Source organism: Terrapene carolina, unplaced genomic scaffold (genome assembly GCF_002925995.2).
Source record: "Terrapene carolina triunguis isolate 2854851 unplaced genomic scaffold, T_m_triunguis-2.0 Scaffold130, whole genome shotgun sequence".
Classification (NCBI taxonomy): domain Eukaryota; kingdom Metazoa; phylum Chordata; order Testudines; family Emydidae; genus Terrapene; species Terrapene triunguis.
The window spans coordinates 39,471,110-39,491,382 of NW_020664481.1; the positions used below are offsets into that span (position 1 = coordinate 39,471,110).

At 44.0% G+C, this 20,273-nt stretch overlaps 1 protein-coding gene across 1 annotated transcript; it reads right to left on the reverse strand.

The window, feature by feature from the left end:
- Positions 1-1,460: 1,460 nt before the first annotated feature.
- On the reverse strand, positions 1,461-14,150 carry PDP2 (pyruvate dehyrogenase phosphatase catalytic subunit 2). The gene is made up of 2 exons (XM_024195866.3): positions 14,115-14,150; positions 1,461-7,021 (listed from the first exon to the last, which is right to left on the reverse strand). The coding sequence occupies exon 2, from the start codon at positions 6,966-6,968 to the stop codon at positions 5,361-5,363; it is 1,608 nt and encodes a 535-aa protein (XP_024051634.2). The 5' UTR covers positions 6,969-7,021; positions 14,115-14,150; the 3' UTR covers positions 1,461-5,360.
- Positions 14,151-20,273: the final 6,123 nt, after the last annotated feature.

Below are 20,273 nucleotides of genomic sequence, written 5' to 3' on the forward strand. Positions count from 1 at the left end.
AAAGTAAGTGCCTGAATTACAATACTGCCCCCAAAGGCTTTAGAAAAGGAAATTTAGTTTTTCCTACAGTTAAGGACACTTCCCCACACCCCCTCCACCTTTTTCTATGTGAGACACACTGATCTGTGTTCTTGCAGGCTTCCCCAGGTAAGGCCACCACTGGTGCTGAGCCTTATTTACTCCTGTGGCATGTTCATTGCAGCACTACTTGGAGAAGCTAATTGGTAAGCTTGTACTCCCTCTGCTGGCTACTCCATTAAAAATCAGGCAGAAGGTTGTTTTGTAAAACCAGACTTCCAGGGTGAGAGAATAGTACAACGGGATGGACAAAAACTGATTTTTTTTAAAATTTAGATTTAAATTGAATTGATTGTTATGTAAAGTTTCTTAAAAAACAAAATTAAATCTGATGGCCACAGAGAGCAGTGCATTGTGGTAGCTATCCCAGCATGCAAGTGGCTGCAACATGCTTTTCAAATGAGGGGGGTGGGGTGGAGTGTGACAGGGAGTATGTTGTGTGTATGTGGGGGGAGAGAGAGAGTGGGTTTTTGGGGGGCTGAGAGCATGTCAGCAGGCTGTCTTGTAAGTTCAGATAGCAACAGACCCCCCCCCCCGCCTCTCTCTCTCTCACATACAGCATTCCACAGTAATGGTTGCTTTGTCTCAGAGCAGATAAGCATGCCGGCTGTCAGAAACAGAGCTTTCAAAGGGCATATCGGCATGCCTGCAGTGATTCCAAAACAATGACTAGAGTGGCCACTTGACTTAAGGGGATTATGGGACGTTTCCGGAGGCTGATCAGAGCGCAGTAATGCAACACCTCGTTCACACTGACGCCTGGGTGTTTCAGCCAATGTGCACCAAGTGTTAATCTTCTCACCGAGGTGGAGTACCAGGAGCGCTCTAGCCCTGGAGTCAGAGCGCTCTACGTGCCTTGCCAGTGTGGATGGGTAGTGAGCTAGGGCGCCCAGGGCTGCTTTAATGCGCTCTAACTCGCAAGTGTAGCCAAGCCCTAAGGGTATGTCTACAATTAAAATGCTACAGCGGCAGCCCTTCAGTGTAGACACTACCTATGCTGATGGCAGGGATTCTCCCATCAGATAGGTAATCCACCTCCCCAAGAGGCGATAACTAGGGTGATGGAAAAGTTCTCCAGTCGACCTAGCACCGTATACACCAGGGGTTAGTTTGACATAGCTACATCTCTCAGGGTTGTGGATTTTTTACACCGAGAGAAAGCTATACTGATTTAAGTTTTCAGTGTACACCAGCCCTAGCCTAGCTCTCACACCCACCTTGGCCCCCTCCCTCCCCCCCTCCCAAGACAAATAAGGTCTGGCTATTAAAGTGGCATTTTGAAATCAGTTTCACACAAGTGTAGGATGCATATTTTTATTTACAAAATATTAATTCACTTCAATATTTACAAAGTTAGAAAAATCAATAAACCCTATGAAGGTTTGAAAACTTAAATACAAATAAGTCATTATAAGTACAGAGACTAAAGCATTCTTAAATCAAACACTCAACAAACAAAAACAAATATTTTTGCATGATGTAAATAAGTTTCAAAATAATGCCAGAAAGTTATAGTTCAAATCCAAGATAAAGTTAGGTTTACATAAACACATTTCCTTGGAAGGGATGAGTATGTACACCAGTGTTTCAACTAAGATTGTTTTCTTTAGATTTAAGAGGCACATTAGGTGGGTATGCAAAAAATAAGTTCCATAGGCAATGGGTAGTTTTATTACTACATCTTGACTTGATATTATAAAAAATATTGTTAAAGTGAAAAATGTTTAATTTCCAGGCATAGAGTGGACTCAAACTAAGCCAATTAAACTGTCAGTAAAGCTACAGTAGATATTTAGGATACAGCAAGGTTTACACAGCTAAACTTAACTATCAAGTCATCCTGTAAGTGTGATATGATCAACATGTTAACTTCATTTAAATTGGTTTAGCACAGAAGCATGTTACCACAACCTCAAAGCACTGCATACTGTACACATTAATGACTATTCAACATGTTTGTGCAGTTACAAAGATAAGTTATGACCACATTCTGACTGAAGTTGATGGGAGTTTTGCTATCAACTTAATCACCAACAGAAATTGGCCACCATTGGTTTCCAACAAAATGCAAGAGAGTGTGCAGCTAAACACCATTATTTGCCAGTAAACTGAAAACTCAGCACTTGCATTAATGTTACCATTTTCCAAGGAACAATAATTACAGTGTTACAAGTTAAATCCGGCACATACTGGCATGAAATTAGCGCTAGTACCATTTCTATTGTCAGATGTGACTGCAATCCCCAAAATAATAATCACCAATTTGCATTAAAAAAAGAAGTTATATTTACATATGTAGTAGTAACACATTAGACCATTTAGGACACTCGTTGCACACACTGCTCAATTTTTGCACAACAAAATCCCTGACCACATGAATTATATAATATTCACAAAATTAAAGGCAAAGTCATTTTAACTATACCTTAAAAATACTTAGATTTGCAACACTGTACTTTAACAGATAAAGACTTGCATTACCTCTAAGTATTTTACTGAGCATATTGATTGCTTTAATATATATATAAAAAGTTTTGATTTTATCTACTCTGTCAGAGTCTAGCACCTTTGTTCTCTTAGCCACACCACTACTGATATAGTTCCCTTATCTAGTAAGAGGTAGTCTAGATATACACTCCTTTACAGCACTATTTTTATGACTACAGTCTGACTGACGTAAATAATGAAACCATACAGCTGCTCATGCATAGACACTTTCAAAAAACCAAGTGTAGGAATATGGGAAAAGATATCCCACTTAAACCATTCAGAGAGATTAAGGCTAAATGGGAACTAGAGGTTTGGGGAGGGCTCTCAAAAAACTTGCTCTGAGACTAGTCTCCTCCTTAGCTTTACAATCTACAATTCCTCCTCCACATCCTCTCTCCTCTTCTTCCAAATGAGAAATGTCAGTGAGCCCAATGCCACCCGAACAGGTAGGGATGGATTAAGACTAAATGAGACTGAGACACCAAAACTTCAACACCCCCTATAACATTCCCCCACCCCTGACAAACACACATAAATTTTTCCTTCAGCTTCCACCACCAATCCAAGACTCAAATCTTCTTCCTTCGCCCATCCTTTCTGCTATATCCATTAAGCACAGAAATGCCACATTTGACTAGCAATATAGAAAAAATGCCAGCTGCCTCAAAGTTAAATTGCCTTTTCTGCTCTGATATGTGCTAAACAAAGTACTTTAAGGTATGTTGCTTATATGGTGCTAGGATCCTGATTCAGGAAAGCGTCCCTTATTATGCAAAGCAGTTAAGCATGGGCTTAAAGTTACACATATGCTTAAGTGCTTTCAGGTACTGGGACCCATAAATCAAGACAGTCATATCTGAGGGAAAAGAACATTTAGATAATATGGAGAGAAAGCTGTGACGGTTGCAACCAGGGATGCAATAATAGTTAGCGTAACATCAAAATACATACACCTGATTGTCCCAAATCTGCCTACAATTAATCATCCATATTAGCATTTTTAACAGTTTGTACAGTTTCCTAGGTAGCTTTAATGTGGGATCTTATTTAAATGCTCTACAAACCATTAATAGATGGTTTATACTGATGAATAAATGAATTGTTTTTTGGAAAAGCCACATGACACAAATGCTACTAATTTAGGCCCAAGATTTTATCTACTTTACAGTTACTAGGAGGAGAAATATCCTCTGAACTGTAGATATCTTTAACACTCTAACATGCAAGAAAATTAAGAAAAAAAGCCACCCTTTTTAAAAAATGGAGCACAAGGGGGGGTGGAGCTCCACATATTACTAGCTCTGTAGCACACGCACAGGTACTTTCCTGGTAGCAACCACAGTAAAACTGAGGCCTCTGTTCCCAGAACTACAGTATACATATTCCCGAAGGCAACAATTATGCCAATGCATAACAAAAAAAAAGTCACTACACCACTGTGTAGGCCAGATTTTAAAAAAGGAAAGCTAGTTTCAAGATTTAAATAGGGTATTCTAGAAGGTGGAGTATAAAAGAAAGCTATACAATATTGCTTCTTTTAGTACAACTTACACACGAGTGTTTTTAAATGTAAAAAAAATGTAAAAAGAAATATTCACCAGGGAAATAAGGATCTGAATAATAATCAAGAGCATTTAAACAGCATTGTACACATGGACATAAGCAGTTCGTGTCCTAAAAGCAGGGGGAATAGAAAAAACAAGAATGAAGTTCTCTTTGGTAAAACGCCAGTATTGTCGTCAATTTTATTTTTTAAAGAAAAAGTAAATGCAGTATCGTTTCTAATTGCTACGTTTAAGTTTCAGATGCACTTATTAATTCCAAATACATAGATGGACAATATCTAAATTGCAATTTCAGACTGATCTATGAAATATTGTGCACTAAAGCAGCAGTTTCTAATATAACATTTATTTTTAGTAAGTCAAACAATATGCATAAGAAAATAATCCAATCAAGTACTGTTGGTGCAGTAAAAGTACTCATTAAATTAGAAATATATAATATTCCTAAAGACAAGATTGTAAACTATTTTAAAGTGTGCTAGAGCTGTGGATTGTTACACATGTATGTGTTCACACACATGCCGTTTCTATTCAGTTTCACACTTCAAAGTCAGCCAGTCTTGAAAAAAAATGTATGGTTTGTTTCCTTACAATAGGCATAAAATATGATTAGCAAAAAGTAGTCTGGCAGTCCCAAAAGTCCAAGTTTACCGTCTGGTTATAAATTAATTTCCAAGCATACAAGGAAACACTTTAGTTTAAGGGAGTCAGTTTCAAGTATCTGATACAACCTAGTGTCCATTCCTAGTGCACAGTCCTAGATTTTGACTACTATACTTTGAGAGGAGGCCACCCTATCTTACATGAGGCCTTTGAACAATGGCTCCTTTTTGCTCTTGGTTCTGTTACAAGTACTACCCATCACTGACAAGTTTGATCTAAACGAGTATATTTGTCTGCTTTTTGTTCACTTCAGGAGTTTTGCCATTGGTGTCAATGGGACCAGGAGTAGGCTCACTCTCTTTCATTCCTGCCTCCACTTACGTTCTGCTGAACTGCTAGCAGTACAGTTTACTTCAATCAGCACAAAACTGGGAGCCCAGAGAAGTCTTACAAATTAGTTGTTCTAGAAAATTATTTCCAAAAGAGCTCATGGCTACTCAGTACTAAAGAACAGGGGACTTGCAGACAATAGCATTTGTAATGGCTTGACTATTAGTGGAGGTAAACATTAATGGTCCCCAGTATCAGAGTTGGCCATTATATGGTACAATATTAATGCAACCCCTATTCATTTTCTTTGTAGTAGCTGTCAATTGTATCTGAATTAAAATATACCACAGTAACAGTGATGTCATCTCTATACATCCTTGCTAGATCTTCAGGTAAAGTCAACATTGCAGCAAGTCTCTCTTGGTCTATCTCTCCATATTCATTAACTCCAATTGCGTGCCTTATTAGGTGAGTGGCTATATTCTGGTCATATGAGGCAACACCCCTGGCTTTTCTATGACGCAGCAGACTTTGCATGTAACCCAAGCTGGCTGGTTTCTGAAAAGTCATCCTTGGTTTCTGCACATTAGCTTGTGCTAGGTGTTCGGCAACAAGTTTTACGACATCCTCATTGTTCAGCATGTCCCACAGTCCATCTGAAGCAATAACTAGAAATTTATCTTGACATCTTAGTTTATGGTAGGTGACTTCAGGCTCTGCAATTAAATAGGGAGGCGTATAGTAATTGGGAGGAGCATACTGATAAATATTTAAAGCCTCAACATCACAACCATTCTCCAGAATATTGTGTTGCAGTTCTTTACTCCATTTGAATCTGACATCTCCGAAAGCTCTAGAGGGCATGAGAATCCCCAGCAGCCTGTTGTTTATGATTACAGTTTCCTCCTCAGATTTAGGATGTTCTCCCTTTAACCTTCTGATTTCTGCTTCATTGAAAGCATTGTGGTCTCGAGTAAGAGAGAGTGCAGACCACATTCCATCTTCTTCTTGAACCCCTAGGATTGCCCTGCAATCCCCAGCATTTGCAATGTGTAAGTGAACATTGTCAATGTGAGCCACACAGGCTGTTGCACCAGAAAAAGCCACTTGAAGGGCAGTGTTTCTCGTCATTTCATTTTCTAGGGGAGCCTGAGCTTCCAGTGATATATCTGAATCTAACCTTTTGAATGCATATATCAAGGCTTCTTCTACACTGAATCCGAGTTCTACATCTAGGTTCAATAGTTCCTGCCAATAAACTCTGAGGTGATCCAAGTACAGTGAGGCTACTTCTCGGTACATGTCATTTGGATGCTTGTACCACTGCAGAATTGGCAGAACTGGTTTCATGCGTTCCATGGCAAACTCAATCTCTTCCAGCGTTTGTTGAGACATGAGAGAGACAGCTATATAATACAACAGTCTCTGACTTACCGACTGAGCACATGCAGAACCTGCATGACCATCAAAGACCCCAAACATCATCCCTTTGGTCTGTAAGCATGTGGCTGCACTTCTACGATCTTCATTAGGTGTGTTGGCAGCCAGCTGGTTACTCTCAAATTTCAGCACAGAATTTGTGTTTTTGCCATCAAAGTCATGAATTTTATGAGAAAATTCATCTGCTCTTAGTATATCATTTATTTGTGATGATGTCAACTGAAGACTAAAGTCTTCTTCTTCAGTTGAAGTATGTCTGAATGCTTTTTTTAAGGTGAAGACATTGTCGATGCTCCAGCTCAGCACAAAAGGGGAAAGAGGCCCTTTGGCAAACCCACACTTCCATTTCATCTTGTTTCTGTTTGTGATACATCTTGAGTACAAACGTCCTTTTCCTTGCAAAACAATGATACTGTTTCTTGCAGAACTTAAAATCCTGGAGGATAGAGTACTGGACATCATAAGATGAACTCTTTGTACAGTGATTCTTTCAGCAAAGGAAATTTTTTGAAGACCTAGGAGTTAAAAATAAGACAGAAGTAAAAAATTAGAAGTCACACACAAATGTTTCACATGTAGTCCCTAGAGCAGGGGTCGGCAACGTTCGGCGCGCAGCTCGCCAGGGTAAGCACCCTAGCAGGCCGGGGCAGTTTATTTACCTGCTGACGCGGCAGGTTCGGCTGATCACGGCCCCCACTCACCGCGGTTCACCGTCCCGGGCCAATGGGGGTGCGGGAAGCCGCAGCCAGCACATCCCTTGGCCCGCGCCACTTCCCGCCGCCCCCATTGGCCCGGGACGGCGAACCGCGGCGAGTGGGGGGCCGCGATTGGCCAAACCTGCCGCGTCAGCAGGTAAATAAACTGCCCCAGCCCGCTAGGGTGCTTACCCTGGCGAGCCGCGTGCCGAACGTTGCCGACCCCTGCCCTAGAGCTTGAAAAAAATAGCTGAAATTTTAACATGCTATTGAAGGACAAGAGAGTGTTATACAAGCACTGGCTCTTCCATCACTTACTTCCCATCACTTAAGTTCATGGAATATAAGAGCCTAAGTGTGTCTCTTTTATAATTATCACACTGGAACAGGTAGGGAAAGTTTATCACACCTCAAATAGTAAAAAACTATTTTTCGCATTAATCACCGTAAGATTAGAATAAGAAACTGCAAGACTGGTGAGAAATGCAAGCTTCAATAGCTCATTGTGATAGCCTACAGGTGAAAATAAGCAGAACAAGCAGTTAAGCATGTGTCTAACTTTAAGACCATGCTTCAGTGCTTTCATGTATTGGGACTCATAAATCAAGATAGTGATATCTGAGTGAAAGGAACAACATTTAGACAATACAGAGAGAAAGTTATCTGATGATTGCAGTATGTTAGCTATCCCATGCAAGGCCTTGAAATAATTCTCTCCCCCTGTTCACCAATGCCGACCCTATAAGAAAAAACAAGCATCAAAATGATGACTATGCTACTAAGTATTCATTATGTATTATTTAGTCCTAGACACCCAATCACCACATAGTAAATGCCCAGAGAAAGCAAGTCCTGCCAAACAGTCATTTAGCATAGCTCCTAGAACAGAAAGCTGCTGTGGATAGGCATATCCAGGTCTAAATTGCTTATATCCAGACAGTGAGTCCTGCTCCCTTGTGTCAAATAATTTTACAATAGTATGTATGCACTCCCACAAAAAAAAAACAAAAAAACACCAAAAAAACACCAAACCACTGCACACCAGCTGGGGGTTAGCGGGCTGCCGAATCTTGTCAGTCTCCAGAGACCAGTCTAAAAAGGCCACAGGCAGAGACCCCAATCTTAATGCCTGGATGCAAACATAAACAAATTGCATTCGAGGGTGCCAGCAACCACCCAGGATTAGTCAAACCGATTAGAGTGCTCATCTGTAAGTAGATCTGCGACCAACAGGAGAGGATGCACTTGGCCTGACAGCAGCAGACATCCGGAGGCATTCATAACAATCTAGATAAGCTGCCACCATCTCAGTGTTCCCTATACCAAAGTAGGTGTTAGATACCTGTAGTGGCACATGGCGAGAAAAGTTTAAGCAGCTCACAGGCTAAGTGACCCAGATTCAACCTTTACAGACATGTTAGAAATATATATAAATGGTAATTAGGGCCATTCCATCTTAGATAGGCTAGAACTAAGTTTGAAATGCAAACCTCTATTGTTAGAGAATCAGAGGTAATACTGATTGTATGTGTTTAGTTATATCTTGTTAGATGTTAGCCATGTAAACAAACAGTTCTTGTCTATTACTATAGCTATTGATTCAGAGATCAAAAGGGAATATTAACATTTAGATGAACCTTGGGTGAAATAATGTCATTGTCTACATGTCTCTTTTAAAGTTGTGGTAAACTGACTGGTGATGTTTGGGAAACTGAAGGTTACATCAAAAGCCTATTGTTCAGCCAGGACTATATGGTTAAGAGGCTGCTAGAAAACTGTATAAAAGACTCTTGGGACCTGATCCTTTCATCTCAGATCTGCTTGATGCTTTATGCAGAAGAATTTTCAGTCATAAGACTGAGATCTCCAGTCCCATCTGGATCATCCTGAATATGAACATTGGACTATAATATATGGACTAATTCTGAAAAAAACTCTTTGCAACTACAAAGCTCACCATCTCACCATCACACTGTAAAAGAGCACTTGTCTGCCATTCAGAGGCAGAGGGCAAAATTTAGCCTGAAAGTAGATAAGCATATAGTTGTACACGTCTTACTCCAGGGCTAAATTTTGTTCTCTGCCTACGTGTAGCAGATGCAACACAATGGTAGTTGCACTTGCTTAATCAGAGCTGGATTTAAACCCCTGGGGCAAAACATCATTGCATGGAGAACAAAGTAATATCATAGAACTATGACAGTGAAGTTGGTCCAATAAAAGATATCACCTCACCCACCTTGTCTCTTTAAATTGAAGGAACATTCAAGCACTTTCAATTACACTACTGATATTCCCACACAGCTTTGAGTGTATTTTTTAAAACAATGTGTGACACTGATATATGCTACTAAGGCAGATCACCTAAAAGGACCACCCCATCTTCCAAGTGGTCATTAAGAGAGGTTGGGATTTTACAGTGTGGTGGCTTCTCTGGCAGAGAAGTCAGCAACAGAGACCCAGGATAATCCTCCTAGTATATCTTTTGATGAATGACCGCAAATCCCAATCATCATCAAGAACAGAAGATGGGAAAACAGCAAAGCCCTTTTCTACACTGGTGATATTTACTTAAAGATTCCCACCAAAGCCAACAATGTCTTCCACCAGGGGGAGCATTAATTCATTCAAGGCTTCCCAACTGGATCCACTTTTAAACAGTGTTTTTTACTGGACTTGCTTTCAGCAGGTTTAATTAAAAATAGTAGTTAAAAAAAACCTCACAGGTCCATCTATCCCAGTTCAACTGCTCCAAGAGTTGATTGATTGATTGACTGTTGTAGATTTCACGCAGGCATTTCTACCTCCAGCACTCCAACCAAGACTTGTAACTCAGGCCATTAGCAGCTTTGTCTATTTTCAGCATTGTGACCCTGCATGCATCGGTGGTGGGTATCACAGGTAGGGGAAGGCTGTGCCTCCCCAAACAGCCCGGCATGAAGACTGTGCCTCCCCAAACTACCTGGCGTGGCCCCACCCACTCTCTACCGCCAGGCACCCTCCTGTCTGCTGTTCCCTTCTGTGGGTGAGAGGCTGGGGCAGGCAGACTGGGGCCTGCGGTGCGCACAAGACCCCCAGGCTGGGGCCATGCTGCACTGCACCACCCATCTTTCCGGTGCTGGGACCATACCACCCACCCAGTGCGGTGAGGCTGGGGTCGCGTGGGGGCCAACAGCTGTGTGTGTGTGTGCGCTCCAATGGGGAAGGGGGGACAGAAGGGGTGGGGCTCAGGGGGAGGGGCCGGGAGCTAGCCTCCCCCAGGGGCGTATTCACCCGCCGCCCATGCCTGTATGCCTTAGTGCCAAACCCCTCCCCATCACACCAAGAGACACTTTTACAATTCCTTGTGTGTCTATCCTTAGTAAATTTACAATTGAGTAAATTAATTAAGCCAATTTGTCTGGAGATGTCTTACCAAAGAGAAACTTATTTGAATTCAATAATCCTCCTGATTTTGCAAAGCTATAGTAGTCATTAGAGCAGTTCTTACTTATTTGATGCTTAAGTACTCAAACTCTGAGCTATTAAACATTGGGTAGATCTCTGCAACAGTTCGCAAGTTCAGCTGATAATTTCATATCAAGTATGCATTCAGTAAAAATATGTTTCTTTACTGTAAGATGGGCTTTATGGTATATGTGAGATGGAATGCTTATGAAGCATCCCTTCTACTGAGTATCTATTTTGTTATATCAGAGCCTACTGTACTGCTCAACCAATACACATTTTACCTTAGCCAAACTTTTTGCCTCAGGTTCACAGATGTTCATGACTGGAGATGGAATGCCTGAACAGTTACAGTGGCATTGTTAATCTGAAAACATCCTGGTTCAGAAGAGAACAGCAAAGTCCTGAGGTTTGCATGGCTATGTCTTGTCATCCACAGATGAATCCATGCTGAAATGGAGGTCTTTGCGCAAGGTGCCATGATGAACAGAATCATGTTCTGAACATCATAATACAGAGATTGTTGGAGCAGCCATCTCTGGATTTGGGATTCTTATCCATGGTCTTCAGTGCCTCACCTTCAGCCCCTTTATCTTCTCCTTGCACTACTGTCCAGTCCATATGATCCTGTGTTCAGACTGCAGGTGCTGAGATATACCATCTTACAGTTTGACATTCTTCTTTGAAGAGTTAAAACAGTGCTTTTTGCTTGCTTTGGCCTAAAGCTGCTCACTAGTATCTGGGTTTACCAGGCACTCTGCTGCTATAACCAATAATCAGAGCTGAGTGAGGCTGGAGAAACTCCATGCAGACAGGCCATGTGGGACTGAGGATGTTTAGCAGAGGCATATAAGCAACTTCCAGTCAGGAGTCAGAGCACAGGTATATGGCAAGATAGCAACACAGGAATTGGTTCCGGGGGGACGGGGTGGGAGGGTGTGGTTTGTGGGAAGGACCATCAGGTCTTGATTTTTGTGACTGGCCATGGCTGCACATTTTCATTGTACCTACCTTGGGTTAGTAATACGTAGGATAACCTAACTCCAGGTGTGCCTTATGCTTCAGGACATGGTGGTTGTATGAGCACGTAGATAGGTGAACATAGAGCATGTTCTAGGGAAAACCTGTAGTTGAACCCAAGTCTGCAATGAAGACAAAGCCTAAGTTGCATTAGTGTAAACCCTGATTTACATCAGTGCATGCATCAATATTAAGGGTCTGTAGAAGTGTAATTATGTTGATGTAGTTACACTGGTGCCCCCCTTTTTTTTTTAAAATGTGAACAGGACCCAACATCAACATATATGTTGATTCCTGCTTTGCCAACAGCTTGTGTTGCTCGGTGGTAATTTGTCATCCTGTGTCATCTGCCACACCGCTGTTGCCATCACCCTCTCTGTACCTTCCTTGGGATACAAAGTGCATGCTTCGGCTCTGCTCAGGGCACTGCAGAGTTGTGGAAGTAGGGGAAAGCCATATGCCCAGGAAAATTCTATTTTGCAGCACCCTAGCAAAGTCCTCAGATAGAGCTAACCATTATTTAGGCTTCTGACTGTTAGGCCATTTCTACACTAGAGAGCTCGTAGTGGCACAGAGGTACCGATGCAGCTGCTGCACTGTAAGATCTCAAGCGTAGTTGCTCCATGCCGATGCAGTAGCTATGTCAGCAGGAGAACACCTCCCACCAACATAGCACCATCCACACCAGCACTTCTGTTGGTGTAACTTAGGTTGATCAGGGGTGTGTTTTTTTCACACCCCTGAGCGACATAAGTTATCCCGACAACAGTGATAGCGTTGAGAGTCTTAGTGTGAACACCTCTTTGTGAATTTCTTCAAAGATCTAGCAAGTCATTTGCTTAAACTTACCACTTAGAGCTGGACGGAGGACAATTCTGTTTTGCAACAACTTCTGAGGTTTCAAATTTGTTTTCATTCCACAGTGAAGTGAAAACAAAACCTTTCAAATATTTTTTGTGAAAGGGATGTGTGTCAAAGTGTCTGTTTTCCAATCAAAAAAGGTCAGGTTTTCGATTAATCTCTATGTCCGGATTTGTCTAGAGTTCACAGTGGACTTCAGAAACCTTCCTGGTGAGAACTTCAATGAATTGAGCTCTCCATAAAACATTTCAGTTTTGACAACCCAGCATATTTTGACAAAAAGTTATCTAATATGTTCCAAACAGCTCTAATACCACTCTTCTACATTAACAGGAGTAGCCTATTGCCATGAAGCGATACGAACCCTATGAATAACTCATATTTTTGCTTTCATCAAGGATGGTTGCTAGATCATTTGAGAGATACCTCCTTGTTCATTTATCTACATTTTGCATTCTCTACTGCCCCACATCTGCATGGCTCCTCTAAATAGCATGTGGTGCTATCAGACCTCACACTGCAGCTTGCCACACAGAACTTGTCTTGAGCACCTCAGTGATTCTAAACACTCCCTTTGAAAAGTAAAGCTGCAGTCTGGTTCTGTGCTGTATGACTACACTACGGGGTGAGGGTTCCAGCTGAGGATGCACGCTCCAAGGTGGGGTCAGAAATGATGGGTTCAGGGTGTGGGAGGGAGCCACAGGTTGGGAAAGGTGGTTGGGGTGCAGGCTTCGGAAGGGAGTTTGGGTGCGAGGGGGGCAGGGTCCTCCAGACGACACTTACCTCAAGCGGCTCATGGGAAGGAGCCGCACGTTTGGCTCCCAGGCAGAGGTGCGGCCAGACGGCTCCGTGCACTGTTCCTGCAGCTCCCATTGACCACAGTTCCCGGCCAATGGGAGCTGTGGAGCCAGTACTCGGGGCGGGGGCAGCGCACAGAGCCCCTGTGGCTGCCCCTACCCCTAGGAGCCGGAGGGCTATGCCAGCCACTTCCCGGGAGCCGCGTAGAGCTGGGTAGGGAGCCTGCAAGCTCTGCGCCAACCGGACTTTTAACAGCCCAGTCAGCGCTGCTGACTGGAGCCGCCAGGGTCCCTTTTCGACAGGGCGTTCCGATGGAAATCTGGAGCCTACTGGAGGCACCTCCCGTCCCTCCCCAGGGGAGAAGGGTAACAGCCGCCTGGCCCTCGGCTCTGCGCGCTCGCGGGACCCGTCCAGGCCACCATGGCTCGGGGCTCGCCTTGCTCTTCGCTCGAGCCCGCCCTCACCGCCACTGGGCGGCGAGCCAGCGGGCTCCTAGCCCGGCGCAGGCACAGGGGCGCGGCCCGAGTCCCGCCCGGCTCCTCCCCTCCAGTCCCGAGGCCTCCGCAGAGCGTGCCTGGGTCGCCTTCGCTGCGTAGGGAGGCTGGGGTAGGTCTCAGCGGCGCCCCAAGCGACAAGGGGCAGCACCACCGGCCGCGGCTTCGCGCCCTGCAGCGGCCCCGGTCTCAGCATCGCCACAGCGCCAGGGGAGTCACCCCGGCTCCCGGCCCCACCGCGCCCCCGGCAGCTCCCGCCCAGCGATGCGCTTCGGCCCCGCCGGCGCCCTTACCCGGCTGCAGGGATGCGGCTCTCAGGCTGCCCGCCGCGCGCCAGCCCAGACACTAATCCGGATTCCGCGGTGCCGGTTCCGGGCCCGGGGCAGGGGGAGACTCCCGGGCGGAGGGGCCCTGACGCGCAGAGCCTGCAGCCAACCGGCTGCTCCGCTTGGGGAGCCTCCCACACGCCCCGCCTCAGGCAGCTCCGCTCGGGGCCGCGGCCGCCGCTTCCTTCCCGTGTGAGGGGAGCGGCAGAGCTGGGCCGTAGGGGAGACGCTCTGGGGGCTGGGCGCAGAACACGGGGCTCTGGGCACCTCTCGAGCCCGCCAGGCTCTAGCTCCAGGGCGGAGGCCCCTCCAGTCCCTGGCTCGGGCTCCGTGCTCGGGAGTGGTGCTGCAGGCCGCATCTAGGGTCCCCCAAACCTTTCCACAGCCAGTCCTGGTGAGAAGTGCTTCTGGGCCCAGCGCACCACCACAGCCATTACAAGCCACGGGAAAACCCAGCTCAATCTTGGTCCATGGTGTGTGCTTGAGTCTAGCCGGAGCTATTAGATAACAGACAGCCATTGCCTCCATGCAACAAGACAACCTGCAGTCTACCCCAGCAGAGACACTAATGATAAGTGTAATACTTTGTAATAAATGTCTAAAGTATGCGCCTTTTTTCCCTGCTTGTCCTCTACCCACTAAACCATCTACCCTGGACTTACTTTAACTGTCTAACTCCATAAGCAACTTGAAATAGCAGGCATGATTTTAAAAAAAGTGATGTTTCCTCCTTTTCCAACCACTATCATGGCCTGAGACACAGGAAATTTCAGCCTTACATCCTCAGTAACAATTTTTCCAGATTATAAAAGTCTCATAAGCCACACCTTTGCAGAGTTAGATAGAGGAGCTCTATCTAGGACCCAGTACCTGTTTTTAACCCCCCATCTCAACAGAACTGATGGAAATCCATCTGATATATCTGTAAGGTCAAGGGTCTGGGTGGGAGTGTTAGGAGAGAGTTAGAAGCTGATGTTCTTACAACATTGTCCCTTGGTACCCCAATACTGAACAAAGACTACATGGAAAGTGAGAGAGCAGAAGAGAAGAAAAGTACATTTGGGGACTAATTTTTAAAATCATGCATATGTGCCACAAATATTTGCAGGTCACAAACACAAATTGTGTGTCATAACACAAGAACTAGGGGGTCACCAAATGAAATTAATAGGCAGCAGGTTTAAAATAAACAAAAGGAAGTATTTTCTTCACACAACACAGAGTCAACCTGTGGAACTCTGCCAGAGGATGTTGTGCAGACCAAGACTATAATAGGGTTCAAAAAAGAACTAGGTAAATTCATGAAGGATAGGTCCATCAATGGCTATTAGCCAGGATGGGCAGGGATGGAGTCCCTAGTCTCTGTTTGCCGGAAGCTGAGAATGGGTGACAGGATGGATCACTTGATGACCTGTTCTGTTCATTCCCTCTGAAAAACCTGGCATTGGCCACTGTTGGAAGACAGGATACTGGGCTAGATGGACCACTGGTCTGACCCAATATGGCCATTCTATATTTTTAATGCAACTGTAAATGCCAACTGGCTAACAGCACACACATTGCCAGTTATATGAACAATTGGACTTTGTGAGGAAAACTTTATTTGTATGTTCAATCTTGGCAATTACCATAGCAAGGTAGATGCATTTATGTGTATAATTTTAACCCACAGTATTTTAAAGTCAAGCAAGTACAAACCTGCACCCCTCATTTTTAACAAATGTTACCAACTTGCTAGCCCTGCCTATTTAGAACCTGATTTATGGATAGCTTTGCAGAATCAGAAAAGTTAGAAATGGAAGTCAGCTATTTAGATTATAAACTGTTTGTGGCAGGGACCATCCTTGTGTTCTGTGTTTATATAGTGCCTAGCAGGACAGAGTTAGGCTTGTGACTCAGACTCCAGGGCACTACCATAATAATACAAATACTAACCAGGCCATTCCAAGCCAGTTGTTTATTGGAGTCTTTCCTACAGTACATTTTCTTTAGCTTTATTCAACCTTATTTTAAGCATTCCAAGTGGTGGTGGATTTTACAGTTTCATAAATAATCTTCCCTAATAGTTGAATGTAATTTCAAGTACCTAGCTTGTGCTTTCCTGAGATGGTAGTTTATTCATCTGTTTGATTTTAAATAATTGATTTACTGTATTCCAAGTAATGAGCAACAAAAGGTATCTAATGAGCACCCATAGGATAAGAGCTCTTTTCTTTTAAAGCACCTCCCCCAGCCCCCAAACTGAGTATACTTAATGGTTTTTCTTTTTGTTTGTTTATTCAATTGTTAAATTCTCATAATACTGACTCATGATGTCAGGGGGACATATGGCCACTCAGCACTTCTGACAAACAAACAAACCCCAAGGAGCCTCAAGTTGTGAGCACCCAGAACTGTGGCAACCAAAAGTTACAGGCCATTTTTGAAAACGTCATGCATTTAAGACCTGATCTGATACTCCTTAAAATCCATGGGAATCTGTCGACTGATTTGAATAGGTTTTGAGCAGGCCCTCACAGCACAGGCCTGGATTGGTGGGGTACAGCTGTATCACCTCAGCAGGAGCTTTGAGGCACCAGGGAAACTGCTAGCTGCTATACCCCTTAAGCTAAGTGCAGCGCATGCTCATTTCCACAGCCAGCTAGCCCTGTTGACTAGTGTAGTTGCATGGGTGGAGAAATGTGAGGTCATGAAAGAGACTGTGTGTTCAAGGACTATGCTTGTGATCAGTTTTTTTGGGGGGAAGGGGAAGACAAGGCTATGGTGCCCCATGTGCCACTCTGCGCACACACACACACCCCCAGCACCACATCCAGGCAGACACCAGCCACAGCCAAGCCCTTACACTGAATCCTGTAGGTGCAGTGCCCCACTGGTGCAGAGTTCATTGGAGAATCAGGGTCTAAGATTGTAAACTCAAAAGGAAGGGATCTGTCTTCTATATCTGTAAAGCTCCCAGCCTATGTTGAGGCTGCATAAATAAAACTACTGTCTTACGATATAGCTGCTTATGATATTAAGTACGCACCATTGAATATACAGGCTTTCAATAGGGCCAGGTTAGTTATTTTAGATTCTTCCGTGTTCTGATTTTAATCGTGTAACCTTAACATTGAATGCAAAAACTTCCATTAATGCAATCTCAATATAATACTAAAAGTGATCTTCATTAGTCATAATCTTGCCCAGTTCAAGTTTCATAGCAAAAGATTAAGGTGGCATTATTTTTGGAATGAATTGCTGCCTCTGATAACAGTCTGAGGGGGGATAACCAGCTCAATGTTAGTTACCGTTACACCAGGCAGGAGAGACAAATGCTGACAAAGACAATGACATTTGTAATTGTTCCACTTCAGCAATGCATAACTCCTGATGCTGCACTCTGCACGGGCAAGACTCAGTGACTTTATGCAGCCTCTGCAACAGTCATATTTCAGAGGCCTGGTCTGAATTGGATATCCTTTGCAAACGGTGTCAAATATACTGGAAAGTGAGCAATCATTCATACTGGAAGTAATCCTAGGAAAGAACTACAGAACAATCCGGATTATTCAGCAGTAACTAGAATACTGGATGTATTCTGATCAGATAGAGCAGTGGTCTCCAAACTTTTTTGATCACGCACCCCTATCAGTAAAACATTTTTGAGCACGCACCCCCTGCCGCACCAGCTCTACCATTTTTGCTGAAGCAACAACAACAACAAAAGCCGCTCGGACTCCCGCCCGAACTGCCAAAGCAAAAATAAATAAATAAATAAATAAAGCACTCCTCCTGCCGTGCACCCCCAAGGATCCTCTTGCGCGCATCCCACTTTGGAGACCACTGAGATAGAGGATGCTGGGACTAGAAGTCTGCAAAGTTTGCGTTTAAAGTTTGGATATGCAGGCAAAAAGGCTGCAGAGATCCTGCAGAGCTTAAAACTCTACTTAAGGACTTCAGTGTCTAAAGTACTCTACATAAAAAGATATAGTTGCTGAATTCAAGTCTTGGAGACTATTCAACTTGTTGATAACTGAAATTATTTTAACGGAGTTCAGATAATCAAGGTTCCACTGTAACTGGATTCATAGCAGCTCTGTTAGACTCACTTTTAAAATTCAATAACTACCTAGCAACAGAGGTGCCAGAAACTTAGGAAGAGACAAAGAGGCATATACCTTTACGGAAGAAGTAGTAAGTGTTAGCGAATTAAAATGATTTTGATGCAGCAGTGATATCTCTGGATAGGGTTCTCATTTTAGCAGAGTTAATAGATGCATACAATTGAGCAAGACACTTCACCAAATGTAAGTGATTTTAAAGGCAAGAAGCAAAGAGTGAGTTCAAGATGGAGCTTCAAGCATGGAAACTATCTTTTCATATTTGCTTACCAAACAACTGTTTAGAATACGTATCTTAAAGGGTTGGGAAAAGTTTGGATCTAGACTAGCTTTTTCTATTAAGTATTTCTGTTCTTTATTTGATGAAACTCCCTCCTTCTCCCTCCCCCCCCCCCAAGATACTAGTGGAATGGAAAAAATGTTAAACAGCAGCAATTGAAGTTAGACATTTTTTAAATCAGCAGCTCCAGATAACTTGCAAAGAGTTTTAAGAGAGCTGGCTGAGGAGCTCAGACAACCATTAATCTTGATTTTACAATAAGTCTTGGAGCACTCCTGAAATTCCAGAAGACTGGAACTGCGGCCAGTGGGGGGGGGGCGGTGCCTGTGGGCGAGAGCAGCGCGCGGAGCCTCCTGGCCCCCCTGCCTCGGAGCTGGACCTGCTGGCCGCTTCCGGGGAGCAGCGTAGTGCCAGGACAGACAGGAAGCCTGCCTTAGCCTCAGCCTCGCAGTGCCACTGACTGGGAGCTGCCCAAGGTAAACCTGCACCCCAACCCCCTGCCCCAGTCTGGAGCCCCCCCAAACCCAGAGCCCCCTCCTGCACCCCAAACCCCTCATCCCCAACCCCACCTCAGAACCCACACTCCCAGCTGGAGCCCTCACCCCCATCCTGCATCCCAACTCCCTGCCCCAGCCCAGTGTCCCCTCCCACACCCTAAACCCCTCATTTCTGGCCCCACCCTGGAGTCCGCACCCCCAGTTAGAGCCCTCACCCCAACCCCATGCCCCAGCCCAGTGAAAGTGAGTGATGATGGGGGAGAGTGAGCCACAGAGGGAGGGGGGATGTAGTGAGCAGGGGCGGGGCCTTGGGGAAGGGGCAGGGATAGGGTGTTCAGTTTTGTGCAATTAAAAAGTTGGCAACCCTAAGCAGAGCACACAGACTGAGCTAGGCTATGCCCACACACACAGTGCACCAGTAGAACTACATAGGTTTTTGAAAGGCAAAATGGCCTTGCCTCACCCCAAATGGACTTTTGAACCTCCATGCAGAGGGCATGAACTGAGCCACATGTTTATGGTAGGTATTGTGCAGAGCACACTTCACCAGGCTACGCCATCATCTTCTGAAGTTCCAAAGGTGGGCATGAATAACTACCACTTTAATAGACACAGATCTAATTTTAGAGAGGAGACAAATAAAAACAAAGCTGGGACAAAACAAGTTTGCTCAAGAACTTCAGTCAGAGCAAATATTCCTTTAGTTTCATTAGGGCAAACTGCAAGCTTTGAACACCTGTTAGGTAAATAATCTAAAACAAGTACCCAAATTCCAGATATGCAAACAAACTGAACACACTGAAGCACACAGGATAAGCACAAACAGCCATTAGCAAAATGTTATTCCAATTCCAGTCCCAACCTCATCCTACCTCTGCTGTTACAGAACTGACCAAGGCCTTGTCTGCAGACAAAGTTGACCTAGTTTAACTGAAGATGGGATTTTTAAACACTGATTTAGTTAAACTGGTGCAAAAGGCTGCATGGACACTTATTTTGGTTTATCTTATTTGGCAAGTTGATTAGGAATCTGTTTAAGATTAACTGGAAAAAACCCACTAATAAGGTGAAATAAGAGTGCCCACACAGGGATTTGTATCAATTTAACACCTGGTTTAAATTAAACGGGTATAACCTCTCAGTTTACCCAAGGCCTCTGTCTCTATCTACATTAAGGAAAGTCAGGCTAATGTAAAGACATTGATGTAGGTTCACCAGTATAAATTCCTAATGCACTGTATTGGTG